The 13412-nt window shown below is 51.4% G+C and overlaps 1 protein-coding gene across 2 annotated transcripts in view; it reads right to left on the bottom strand.

Annotated features, from left to right (window-relative positions):
* PEMT (phosphatidylethanolamine N-methyltransferase) overlaps positions 1-13412 on the bottom strand; it is a 42098-nt gene that overhangs the window by 3651 nt on the left and 25035 nt on the right. For both annotated transcript variants that reach the window (XM_054643677.2, XM_077186889.1), the window contains exons 4-5: positions 7757-7902; positions 3297-3408 (exon numbers count right to left, since the gene is read on the bottom strand). In XM_054643677.2, the coding sequence (XP_054499652.1) occupies positions 3297-3408; positions 7757-7902 (258 nt within the window). The remainder of the gene's footprint in view (positions 1-3296; positions 3409-7756; positions 7903-13412) is intronic.

Here is a 13412-nt window from a genome sequence, read left to right as displayed (position 1 = left end):
GGGGAGAGATGACCAAGAACTGAGGACACAATGGAGATGGCTGCTCCTTTTAGCAGAGGCTTGGGGACCACAAATCCTCCTCACCTCCTGCTCTGAAGAGAGATGTCACAGAATCCTAATCATGGAATGGCTTTGACTGGAAAGGATCTCAAACCTCATCTCATCCCACCCCTGCCATGGGCAGGGACACCTTCCACAATCCCAGCCTGCTCCAAACCCTGTCCAGCCTGGCCTTGCATGTTTCCCCACCAAGGACCAGCAAATACTTTATTTGCTGACAGCCAGCTCTCATCCCTCTCAGAGCTGCCACCAGCTGTTAAAGGCAATCACCAGTGTCCTAATCAAGGGGGACAAATAAGATAAGCTTTAAAGTTTCCTCCAACCCAAACCATTCAGTGATTTTATGAGGATAAACATCCCACAAGCCTGGTGGCAAGGTGACTTGTGCTGCTGGGAAAACACACCTGCACAGAAGATTGAACTGCCTAAACCTCATACTGGAGCCACTTTCAGGTACCACCCAGCCCCATCAGTCCCTGGAGAGGCACCCACAAATCTCCACTTTTGCACCATTTTCATTCTGCAATAACTTTTTTCCCTCATTAGGAAGCTTCGGGCAACTTCCTTCTCTCCCAAGCCCCTGCTATTACATGCTTAGTCATGTCTCCTTCTTGATTCCTATCAGAGAGAACAAATTTACATGATTGTTTGTTGACAGCAAGACCTCTAATTGCATCATTTGGCTGCAGCTCCAGCTCTGATTTACACAGCCTGTTGATGTGAGTTAGAACACTTCCCTACCAGAGGCACACAAAGCTGTCCCCACACGGTGAATGCTCCATTTGTCTGGCAGGAGAAATGAGGCTGCTCAACACAGGTGATGAGCAGCATTTGGGTGAACTGTTCCTGTCCTCTTACGAGCCTGACCTACATATTGGGCCACATCTGATTGTAGCAGCAATGATGAATCAGTCAGGAAGGGTTTGCTGTCCTGCCAGGACTTTGTTTTGGGTAGGAAGTCTGTCTGTGCCCAGCCTTGCTGCAGCTCCCCATGGCTGTGGGTTGTCACCCCACTTGATGCTTTTAAAGCTGGACTGGAGTCAGAGGACAGGCTGATGTGATGTGTTTTCATGCCTTCTGGATGAGCATGGATCAATCCTTTGGGTTCTGATGCCACGATAGGGAGTGTGATGCATCCCCAAGAGAGGACAAATGTGCTCTGTGTTTTAGGTCTGGCCAGAATCAGAAAGCTGCAGGATTCCTCCAGCATCCCTCCTGCTGCCACTGAGATGGGACATCAGCTCTGGCCTCTGAGGGAGACACACCTGACATCTCCTGAAAGACCTCAGGAGAAAGTGTGGACCCCAAAGAAAATCAGCCATGGAGGGAGTCCAGAGAAGGGAACAGAGCTGGGGATGGGTCTGAAGCAGCTGAGGGAGATGGGGGGGCTCAGCCTGGAGAAAAGGAGGCTCAGGGGGAACCTTCTCACTCTCTCCAACTCCCTGGCAGAAGGGAGAAACCAGGGATACAAGCAACAGGAAAAGAGGAAATGGCCTCAAGATGCCCCACAGGAGGTTTAGGTTGCATAATGGGAAAATTTCTTCCCTGGAAGTGCTGTCGAGCCCTGGCACAGCTACCCAGGGCAGTGGTGGAGCCACTGGAGGGATCTAAAAGCCATGTAAATGTGGCATCTGGGGACATGTTTTAGTGCTGATCATGGCAGTGCTGGGTTAATGCTTGGACTCGATGATCTTACCATTCTTTTCCAACCCAAATGATTCTGTGACTGTATGAACTGAGGTCCCAGGGAAGAGAAACAGCCAAAAGCCACCGTGAGAAGGGCTGTGCTGAGCTCCCCCCAGGCAGGTGGGTGGTGTCTTGGTGCCACTCTGCACAGCTCCAGCAATTTGTTCACAGCAATTATTTGTCACGCCTCGCTGGCCTTAATGGTGGCAGCTTTTAACGAGAAAAAAGAGGCAATCACTGCTGTCCTGAGCTGCCTGCAGCTGCTCCTGCCCTGAATTGTGCTGGAAGAGCACAAGGAGAGGGGTGAAGAAGGGATTCTGCAACAGAAACAGCTCAGGAGGTTTCAGTGGATGCTGCAAAGCTTTTAGGAAGCAGTTTGAAGCTGATTTTAAAACAAATAAAGATCTCCTTATAATTCCTCCTGGTCAAATCCCTACGTCTGTGCTGCTGTGGGGGTTGTGGTGTGGTGTGGGGGGACTCATCCTGCCCCAGCTCTGCCCCACTCCCCACAGCAATATAAACATTTCCCACAGCAATACAAACATTTCCAAGGTGCTGCTGCAGGCCCTGTGGCAAACAGCACTGCCTCCCTTTGGCATTTAAATCCTGCACCATTTCCCAGGATTTAAACCCCATCCAGTGCCAGGAAGGGAAGCAGCCTCATGCAGCCAGCCCTGACAGCACCTGGGGGGATTTCAAGTGCAGAACTAACAGCAACAAGGCTCAGTGGAGACAGGAGAGAAACCATCAGCTTTACTTATTACCAGGGGCTGCACACATGGCTGAAAAAATGACCAGAACGTGGCAAAGCACTTCATTTTTTCCACCCAAGCAGAGGAGAGGTGGTCACAGTCAGGAGCACCAGTGCAAAATACCCAGTGATAACAGCCTGCAACACTCCATGGGCTCCTGAAGTAACACAGCCAGGGTTTTGGGTTTTTTTTTTTCTCCTGGGCAAATAAATAAAATGTGATATTAAATGAGAACCACATCAAACTTGTTAGACTGAATAGAGTCTATTGCTCATTTGCTGCTAAATTACAGCCTATTCATTTCCTCCTAAGCAGGCTATTAAGCTGTGTTGGAGCACACAAGGAGTGTTTCGGAAGTGTTTTCACCGTGGGCTGGGGGAAAGGGTGGCTTGGCTTGTTTTGCTTTTTGCAGAGTAATTGCAGGGTCACACTGCTCCCCAGTACCAGTGCCCTGCCCCTGCAGAGTGACACCCTGCATGAATTTGGCCCTGAATGTTGATTTTTCCACGTGCAGAGCCTGCCAAGGACCTTGTTCACTGCAGAGCATTCGCTGATCCTCCTCTCCCCAGCACTTGGCCGCTATTTATTTTTCTACAACAAATGCTGTGAGTGTTTCGAGACAGCACAAGATTTTCCACGCACAAAAATAACCATGGGGGCAGAAGTGAGGGCAGGCTGCACCTCCTCTGCCATCACAGAGTGTCTTTTTGGCCCCAAGTGCACCCTGGCACCCCATGCCCTGCCAAGAGACCCCAGAGTGACCCTACAACAGAGGTGTGTGCAGGGGCATGTACTCACATGAGGGACCAGCCCAGGTAGATGGCTGTGCTGCCCCAGTACATGGGGTTATCCAGGATGCTGAAGGGGAAGCTGGTCACTTTTTCCTCCATCAGGATGCCAAAGTAATCACCTAAGAGCAAGCAGAGAGGTTCTGGTTAGGCTCCATGAAATTGGGATTCATGGGGGGCTTTGGCACATTAATACCTTCCCTGTGCCACAGGGCATCCCTGGCAGGGTACACAGCAAAGGGTTTCAGCACTGACTTCCAGGCTGAGGAAACAGCAACAAAAAAGCTGTTTGTTTACTCTATCAGCTTTCCCAGGAATGGCTCCTTGCCCACAAAAGGCTCCTGCATTGCAATGAGGTTGTGGCAGCCACGTCCCTCATCAGGACACAGCTCTCGAGGTCCCAACTGGTTAATTCTGGTTTTCTCATTTGTAAAATTGCCTGTCAAATGCCACTCCACGAGGAAGCAAGTGCATGGGATCAAATCCATTTAATGTGAGAATAAACCCAGTGCTGTGAAATGGTGTTTGGAGCTGTTTTCATCGTGACCACCACAACCAAATGCCCTCATCCATAATGTCACCCTTATCTCATAGTTCAGAGAATTTCTCAGAATTTCAGAAAATAGCACCTCTGCCTACAAAACACTCAGTTATTGGCACAATGATGATGATGATAATGGGTGATTGTCATCTGTAATGAGGAAAGCTTTCAGAACTGTCAGCATCCAACCAGCTTCCCATACCTTGGAGTAATCCTTCCACCCTCCTGAAAGGAGCTTGGGAAAGAAATGACAAGGAGATGTGCAGCTTGTGAACAACATTTCAGAGGGGTAAAGGGCCAGGATGCAGATCTGGTTCTGTTGGTCTCACAAGTGAGACCAGAAAGCACCACACCTACATGATTTTTTAATCCCTCCACTGCCCTGGGCACCCTGTGCCAGGGCTTGACAACCCCTTTGGTGAAGAATTTTTTTCCTGACATCAAATGTCAACATCCCCTGGCACAATCTGAGGTCATTTCCTCTTGCCCTGTCCCCTGGGAGCAGAGCCTGACCCCTCTCTGGCTGCACCCTCCTGTCAGGGAGCTGTGAAGAGCCAAAAGTTCCCCCTGAACCTCATTTTCTCCAGGCTGAGCCCCTCCCAGCTCTCTCAGCTCCTCCTGGTGCTCCAGACCCTTGCCCAGCTGTGCTCCCTTCTGCTCCATCCACGCTCCATGTCCACTGGTCCATGGGGAGCAGCCTCCACCCCGGGCTGAGCTCCCAGCTCTGCTGCCAGCCCTTCCCTGACCTTGGGCAAGGCTCCTCTGTCCCTCCAGGTGCTATTGTGCACTGATCATAACATCAGTCTTTCTTAGAGCACAGAGGGTGGTGAGGATTAATGTATGGTGAGAAAGTGCTCACAAATCCAGATGAAAGGCATTACAGGAGTGCAAACTATTCAAGGTTATTATTATTACCTGGATCGTAGTGTAATTTCTTTGACCTCACATGGTGCTAAAACATTTATTTCTAAGGATAAACAGCCCCTGCCCAATTACACAATGCTTTTGGGTTTTAACTGCAGGCCACTAAGTGAGATAATTGCCTTGTATTCATACTATATATTCTCACAGTTACTTGGCAATACATCTCTGAGATTGTTCTGGTACAAAGAACACATCACCCCCTGCCACAGCCCGTTTCTGTGCTTTCTTATGTGTCAAAATGCTTCATTATCCCCTGCCCACCCTCGCCCTTGAGCTGAACACCTCATTCCCCACATGGCCCTGGCACTGAGGAGGTTCACACAGAGCCCTGGGTCCGTGGGGCTGGCAGGGGTTTATCAGTGCCCAGCCCTGGTGGGGCTGTGGGAGCCCCCAGGCAGGCTCCCCACGAGCAGGAGCACACAGGCAGCTCCCCAGGAGCTTTTCCAATGTAATCTCTGCCTCTAAACCTGCACAGGTCAATGAGCATGACCACCAGAGAGGTGGTTTCTACGTGTTTATGTGCAGGAAGGTGCTTAGGGACAGGTCTGTGTGTGTGTGGTGTTACACAGCATCACCCTGGGCATCTCCTGTGCCTTCACTGGGCCCTCAAATCAGGAATCAGCTCCTTGCCAAGCTGAGGCACTAAAAGGAGCTGGTTTTTGCTGGAGGTTTGTGCAGCCATCTCACAGCTCAGGGTGGGATCACAGCAGCAAAAAGCCACTCTGCAGGGTCCTCCAGAGTGCCTGGAGCCTGACCTGGGCTGGAGCACCACCTCTGCCTCACCCCAGAGAGCTGTCAGCTTCTCCAGGCCCAGCAACACTTTGGCAAAGTCAGACTGACTTGAAATCTTGGTTAGTGCTGGAAGAAATGTCACTGGGGTATGAGGCAGATGGGCTCAGACAGGCAAAGCAGCCTCTCCACATCCTCAGCCTTGAGATAAGCCCAGCCCTCATCACTGCGTTTTTTGGGAAACAGGGCAAAAAAGGAGGGTGCTGAAGTGATGCTGAGGTGATGCCTGAATCCCAGTGAAGGCACAGGATGGGGACAGGGCACCAGGGATGGCTCTGCCAGGGACAGGGGCCACATCCAGCTGCTGCAAGCAGCATCTGGAGCTGGTGCTGCTGTGCTGGAGATGGGGTGGCACAGCCAGGCTGCTGGAGAAGGGTGACTCACACAGCTCCCACTGCACCACTGAGCCCACACCAGAGAGACAAAGTGTTCTGCAGCTGCTCCAAAGCCTAATGTGCTGTAAGGAGAGAATTCAACAGGAAGCCCTGTGCCCTGCCTGGTTCAGCTGTTACTGCTGTTGAAAAACCCACAAAGGGTCAAATCCAGCTGCAGTAAGTTTTGAAGTGCCTGTTGTCAGAGGCTCTCTCAAAACTTCTCTTGAGCTCAGATGTCAGCAGTGAGAAGAAGCTGAATTCCTCTCCTTGCCAAAGCAGTGCAGCCCTTTGCTATGTGGAGTCCTTGCTCCTCCTGCAGCACCAGGGCAGCACTGAAATCCTGCATGGATGTTGGAAATACCAGTCCTGAGAGAGTCCTGAGCAAGAGAATATCCCACATGATATCAGAGATCTGCAGACCTGTTGTCTTCCCCTTGGCTGGGCAGCAAACCACGCTCAGGGACACTCTGCTGTTACCAACCCAAGGATGGAACCTCTGTGGGGCTCCAGCTGGGCCATGCCTGAGTCCTGCAGAGGTCCTGAGCCAGCCTGGCTGTGCTGGCATGTGTGCCATGTCCTCACCCTGACTCAGCTCTGCCCTGGTGCCTGTCCTGCCCTGCTAGCAGAGAGAGCTGCTCCTTGCTGTGCCAGTCCAGGGCAGGGAGGATGGAGCAGAAATGCCTTTTATGGACCCCAAGCACCCATCTCTGCCCTGCCTCAGGGATACAGATCTGAGGGCCAGGGCCCTCTCACCTCTTACGCCGAGCCTGACTCACTTGTTTGCTTTTTCCCAGCGGTTCAAGGCCAGTGGATCCTCCTGGTGGGATGAATCAGGCTTTACGTAAACAACTCCAGATCTGGCTGAACTTCAGGAGCATTCAAGCAGCTCTTGCTGATGGGTACTCCTGTGCCTGGCCCTTCTGGACATGTCTCCAGAGGCACAGCATCACTTCAGGGGCTGCTGGGCATTTTGGAGGATGCTGAGGGACAGGGGTGTGACAGGGGGCCAGGAGTGAGGCTGCACACGGAGGGTGAGGGCAGATGTTTAGGAGTGCTGAGCTCTATTTCTGGCAGCAGGATTTTGGCCAACTCAACACATTTCTTTGCAACTCCACTTGAAACCAGGAAGGCTTATTACATCCCTCTCTTCTTCCTAGCGACGCCACAGGAGCTAATTGAATTTGGTTTGTAAAGCACTTGCAAAAGCACAGCCTAAATGAGGTGTCAAAGCTGGGGCTGTGATTATTTCAGCCAGCAGGAGCTGCCCCTTTCCTTGGATATTTATTGTTCCTGTCTCTACTTTATTTTTATGAATTCCACACATACTGGCATGTTTTCAAAGTCAACAATGCTAACAGAATTACGCTCTAAATGTGAAAGCAGGCACAGTGGAAAATGCCTTCTGCCATAAAGCGGGAGATAAAAGGATCTGTCAACGAACATCAGGTTTATTGCAGAGGGGAGAGCAAACAACATCCTGCTCCAGCACGTGTGATGAGCAGGTGGGTGCTTGGAGCAGGGCTGCTGGACAGCTCACACACACTGTGCCAGTGCCACTTGTGAGGGCTTGAATTTGGGGTCCCTTTCTGGAGGGTGTTTGGGCTGGCAGATGAGCAGCTGTGCTCCAAACCTCCAGGTTTGATCCTGGAGGTGATGGGATTTGCTGTACAAAACCACAGTGCCATCCCCTCTGTGGTAACAGCAGGGTTGGGTCCTGCTTTGGTATCATAATGACAAATCTAACAAGGACAAGGAAAGTCCTCCAGGACTCTGCCCTAGCAGGAGATCCCTGCAAGGATTAAATGCACTTTCTGGTAAAGCTGCTGGATTTTCAGTGCTTACCTAGGAAGGTCCCAGTGAATCCCAGTGCTAAGAAGCTGGAGATGACAAACAAGGTCCCTACAGCTGAGATGGCCAAGCCTGAGTAGTAGGTCCAGTGGCAGTCCCAGCCCTCCAGCTTCGGCTGGCTCTTCATGGCTTCTGTGAAGCTGTTGGGGAGACAACAAGGGCTGTTAAAAGCAGCAATTCATAATTAACAACACTCAGGTCTCCCTGGGAGATGTGAAGCTTTGGGAAGCTGCTGAGGAGGTTCCTCTTCAGATCCCTTTTTCCTACTCAACCTCCCAATGGGAGAAGCAATCAGCTGAAGACTGTGAGGAGCCAGGGCTTGATCTGGGGCAGCTATTTCTACTCACAACCCTTGCTCACACCTGGAAATACCAGTCCCACTGACTTGTGATATCAAATGCTTTGCCTTATTCACCAAATCCCAGTTTTCATCCTGACTGAGAGCTCTGGGACAGACGCGCTTGCAAATGCTGGAGGCTGCAAGGGCTGGAAGGGTTGGGAACAATTGGCTGGATTATCTCGTGTTCCCACCCCCGTTCCCCTCCATCAAAATATTTTGCAGCTTTCATGTGTTAGCCACGTGCCCAGGAGTGATTCACGGCTGGAGCCTGACAGCCAGGGGGAGGATTGGAACAGCACAAGGAAAATACGAGAGACGAGGCGTTCTCGAGTGCGAGCACAGCTCCTCCCTCCCAGGCTGGGGCAGGCATTCTGGGTCTGGCCTTCCAAATACTCAATTTATGATTGGAATAATGGTGAGCCCTCCCTTCAGCCCCCTGAGCTCTGCCCAGGGCAGGGCTTGGCAGGCTCAGCATGGCACACGGCTCCCACATGAACGCGCGATGACAAAAGAGACAATGCTGTGATTAAAAAACACCATTAATAACACGAGAGGAGGTAACAGACCCACAGAGCTTTACACAGTGTTTCTCCACATGTTGTTGACACATGAGGTAGGAAACTTTGAGCCTTTTTTTAATGAGTACCCTGGAGGCTAAAATTCAAGTGGAATAACAGCTCTGCTGCGCCTCTGGCCACCACTGTCTGTCAGGGCCAGGAGTTATTCCTGCCCACAGTCCCAGGCTGCTCAGCTGGAAAGTCCTTCCATAATGCTACCTGCAGGGCTTGGGATAGCTTTTTTCCCTGGTGTCCATCTTCCCTAAGCCCTGCAAACCTCTGGATTTTCCCTGTTGCCCAAATAAAAGCCAAGAGAGACAGTCCTGCCTGCATGGCTGAAGGCCAGGCAGCTGGAACCACATCTTTCAAAGGATTGATGGTAAGTTCATGCACCAAACAAGCCCGGGATAATACTTAACTCTGTGGTTTAGGAACCTGGATGATATCCTTTGTTCACTTTGAGCTTGCTCCCACTAGGCTTTCTATTGTGGAGGAGTTTTTAGGACCCCAGAACAAGACATTCAATCATCAGTTTGGATTGGAGCAAGGAAACAAAACATGGAATAAATGTAATACACTTAGAAGTGAGCAAAACCACAGCATCTGGGTGATTTACACTCTGGAAATTACAGGGAAATTCCTTTTCCCAGGAGCCAAGCACAGACAGAGGAACAACAGCGTGGCCCCAGGCAATGTAGACACAGTCCCCAGGGCTGGCCCTCCTCCAGGGCCCAGCACAGCTCCCTGTGCTCACCAGGCTCACACTGCCTTAGCTTAAAATCATTTCTGATGGGAAGACGCAAATCTGGCTGTGCAGGGAAGCAGCAGCAGCTGCAGAACCCTTTGCATCATCTCCGTGGTGGTTATTTTTAAATGACACAAGTCTCCTCCAGGAGGAAGCCAAAAAACCCATGTCCCTGCTACCAGCACTGCCTGGGTTTGGGAGGAAAGCAATGCCCCTGAAGGGATGTGCCCTTCTGCCCCAGGAATCCTGGCCTGGCTGTGCACTCAAAACACACCCTGACATCCCTGGGGATGCTCTGCAGCTCTTTCCTCACACGGAAGAGGATGGGCCTTTCACAGCGTGAGGGTTTGGCTCCACATCTGGCCAGGACCTATCCAGAGGGCACCAGCACCAGGAAGGATTTTACAGCAGTTTGCTGATCCTCAGGGAGGCAAACCTGGGACAGCAAGGCTGTGCTAGAACCCACCTGGATCCCAGGCATTGGCAAAGAGATGGCAAAGCAGAAAGAGGTACAGCAAGAGCAAAGCCCTCAGAGCCTGCTTCTTGCTCTGGATGAGCTGGATCCACACCCTCTCACATCCTTGGGGCTCCTCTGTCCCATGCTGATGACCTGACTCGGTCTCAGAACATTGAACAAAGGTGGCTTCAAGAACACAAACTGGTTGGCTGGGAATCAGCACTGGAAGTTTTGCAACCATCACATGGCTTGGTTTGTTTTGGCAAAGCTGTCTCTCCTGTTCCAGATGATCCCATCCTTCCTTTCCATGGTCGGATAGGCCTGCATTAGTTATTCTCATCAGCATGTCTTGCTCAGTTCCCTGCTGTCTGGCTTACAGCTAGGGAGGGAGGTGTTTGCACGGAGATAATGGACTGCCTTTCCCTCTAGGAATGGTTTATATCTTCCTAAACACACTCTGTATTTGCATTAAACATGATGTGCTCAGGAGTTTTCAGAATTGGTAAATAAACCTTTTAAGCATTTATGACGCTGGGCCGTGACAAGCAGCACGGAGCCATCAATTATTGCAGCATCCACCATGGTGAGGGAGCCTCCCTGGCAGGGAAGGACAAGGTTTTGGGGCATTTCCCTTGCTAGGGAGCTGGTCTCCTGAAATATGACATATTTCAGTCTGTCATGAAACCAGTCCCTTCCTTCACGTGCCTCTGTTGTCACGTTGGTGACAACATTTATTTCAGGCTCAGGACAAGGCAGCAGTGCAGCTCAGCATCCAAGAGGACATCAATTAGAGCCAGGCTTTGTCCCAGTACCTGGAACTGCATTCTGTGCTGAGCTGAGCCATTGCCATGGTGAGGAGCATCCACCCCTCCTCCAGCACAGGGGAGGGTGGCGAGGCTGAGACCTACTTTGGTCACATCCCTGGCTGCTGTCATGAGGATGCCTGTCCCCATGGCAGGGCTTGGAAGACACCCTCAGCTTCTGCAAAGGGAATGGGGCTTCCCCTGACATCTCCCCACATTTGCCAGTTTGAAGCACGATGCCAGAGGCACACATTCTGCACCAGCTGGGAAAAGCCCAAATCCTTTAACTCTGCTCTGGCCAAAGTGGCAGATTTGGCTAATTCCTGGCAGGAGTAGCCAAGGCAGTGGGAATTGTTCTGCTCACCCTTCCTAAAAACAGAGGGGTGCTTGCTCAGACACTCAGAAGTCTTAGCAGCGCTCTGTGGGAATCCCAGGATGGTTTGGATTGGAAGGGACCTTAAAGTCCATCCAGTTCCAAACCCCTGCCATGGGCAGGGACACCTTCCACCATCCCAGGGTGCTCCAAGCCCCTTCTAACCTGGCCTTGGACACTTCCAGGGATGGGGAAGCCACAGCTCCTCTGGGCACCCTGTGTATCCTCACAAAACATTTCCTCATAAAAAATTCTTCCTTATATGTAGTCTGAATCTCTCCTCTTTCTGTCTGCCACATAATATACCACATGAACTGGAAAACCACTCAAAGTGGCTCTGCACCATGGGGATGGATATGTCACACCAGTGGGTTCACAGGAAGAAAGTGGGAGTGAGGGAAAGGGGCAGCAGATCCTCAGGCTGGGACACGGACAGGATGTGCAGCCAGGTTTGCACAGCAGGTGCTGATTTATTCAACCAGAAAACTCAACAAGTCCTAAACACATCCCCAAAGGCCACGTGGAGCAGGAAGAAAACACAGAAACACTGTACTAAAAGAGAAGCTGAGGTTTCTAGGTCTTGTTGGGGACATCTCCCAGTGGCCCCCACCAAGTGCATTTTGTCATCCCTCTCCTCCAGAGGAGGACAAAGACCTGGTCCAGCAAACTGGGTCGCTGCAGGGAGCAGCCCAGCAGTGCTCCCTGACTGATCCCTGACTGATCCCAAAAACCAGCCTGCAAACTGGGGCTGAGAAGCACAATTGGAGCAGAATTGGGCCAGGGGTCAGCAGGCAGCAAGAAAGCAGCAGTGGAACAGGCAACCAGGGTTTTGGTGACAACAGCCACCACTGCAAGGTGCCACAGTCACCATGTGGGGCATTGGTCTGTCCCCCATGCTGGAGGTTTTGTTCTTCCTGGCTAAAGGAGGCAACGGGGATAAAAATTACCCAGTGGTGCCCAGCAGCACAAGCTGCAACAAAAGATCTTGTTCATTAGAAAACAGCAGCCTCAACAACACTGAAATCGTCCTGCCGATACCACTGGCAATTGTCAGCCCGGTCATCATCCTCACAGCTTCTTCTGCCAATAATGACTTTGCTTTTCTGACAGCACTGGGGTGTGTGTGTTATTTAGGTCAGCTGGGGGCTGTGGCAGCTTCTCCCCCTGCCTTACATCTGAGCTGTGAGGTTTCCTCATCTGGATGCCGTGGGCAGGAGGTGCTGTTGGCGCCCAGGGGCATTTCCTGAACAGGTATCAGATATTTCTGGCACTGTAGCTCAGAGGGGGGCACCAGCCCTGTCAGGCCACGCTCAATTCCCATCATCAACCTTGGTCAGTTCTGCACACAGGGCCCTGTGGTTCTGGGATCGATGCCATTTGCAGCACACTCATTCAGGTGCCAGCTCACAAAATTAAACAGGATTGAGAATAAGGTGAGAGGCACTACCTGGCAATGACAAATAACCCCTTTTCTGTGCAAAATCCCGTCCCAGGGCAGATGTCTTTTCTTGGAAGCATCAGCTCCAAGTGAGAAATCCACACAGGAGTCAACATCCAGAGTGTGGCATCAATGCAGGACTTGCTGCCAGTGGCACTGGCTGGCACAGCCTCTGTGGGACTCACACTGAGACACCCCAACACCTGCAGCCCCCCAGTCAAGGTGTGCACGTGGGTGCTGCCTTTAAGCTCAGGCAAACATCCTGAGACCCTTCAGGAGGGCGGCTCAGAACCTCCCAGTGCACCTGCCCAAGGGTGGGGAGTGTGCCAGGGTGTGCCAAAGGCAGTGCAGGGAGGTTTGGAGGCAGTGCCAGTGGCTAATTGTGAATAAACTGATGCAGGGAAAGATACAAACAACGTGGTGAGGGAGGAGAGAGAGAGACAGTGGATGTGAATTTGGAGGACGGTGAAGGTTGTCACGTCCCATGTCACACAGATAACAGCCACAAACTGCACACAGTTCAAAAGTTCAGGAGTTGTTTTCACAGATTAAAACCTCGGTGATGGAAGTTCCTTGCTTCTTGCAGAAAGAAACTGTAGTAATGAAAATAATCATTGCAGCAAAGCAATTAAGGATGCTTGTCTTGTGCACTTGACTAAGCAGGTCCCCTCTGGTCACAGGTCAGTTTGGATTGCAAGCCAAGGCTGATAATGAAGCTGAGAGCTGGGAAGCATCTAATTGCTTAATTGAGCACAAAGACATCCCTTTCTTACACACAAAGCATCCTTTTGGAGCCAAGCTGGCACGAGAGCCTCAGGGTGCTGGGCTGAGGAAGGAGCCCAGCACAGACCCCACGTGGGGTGGGTGGTGATGCAGAAACACATCCTGGCTCCCAGGTGCTGTCAGCTAAAATGCCAACCCACCCCCAAGGTTCTGT

Source organism: Agelaius phoeniceus, chromosome 16 (assembly GCF_051311805.1).
Source record: "Agelaius phoeniceus isolate bAgePho1 chromosome 16, bAgePho1.hap1, whole genome shotgun sequence".
Lineage (NCBI taxonomy): Eukaryota > Metazoa > Chordata > Aves > Passeriformes > Icteridae > Agelaius > Agelaius phoeniceus.
This window is presented reverse-complemented; position numbering and strand designations above follow the sequence as displayed.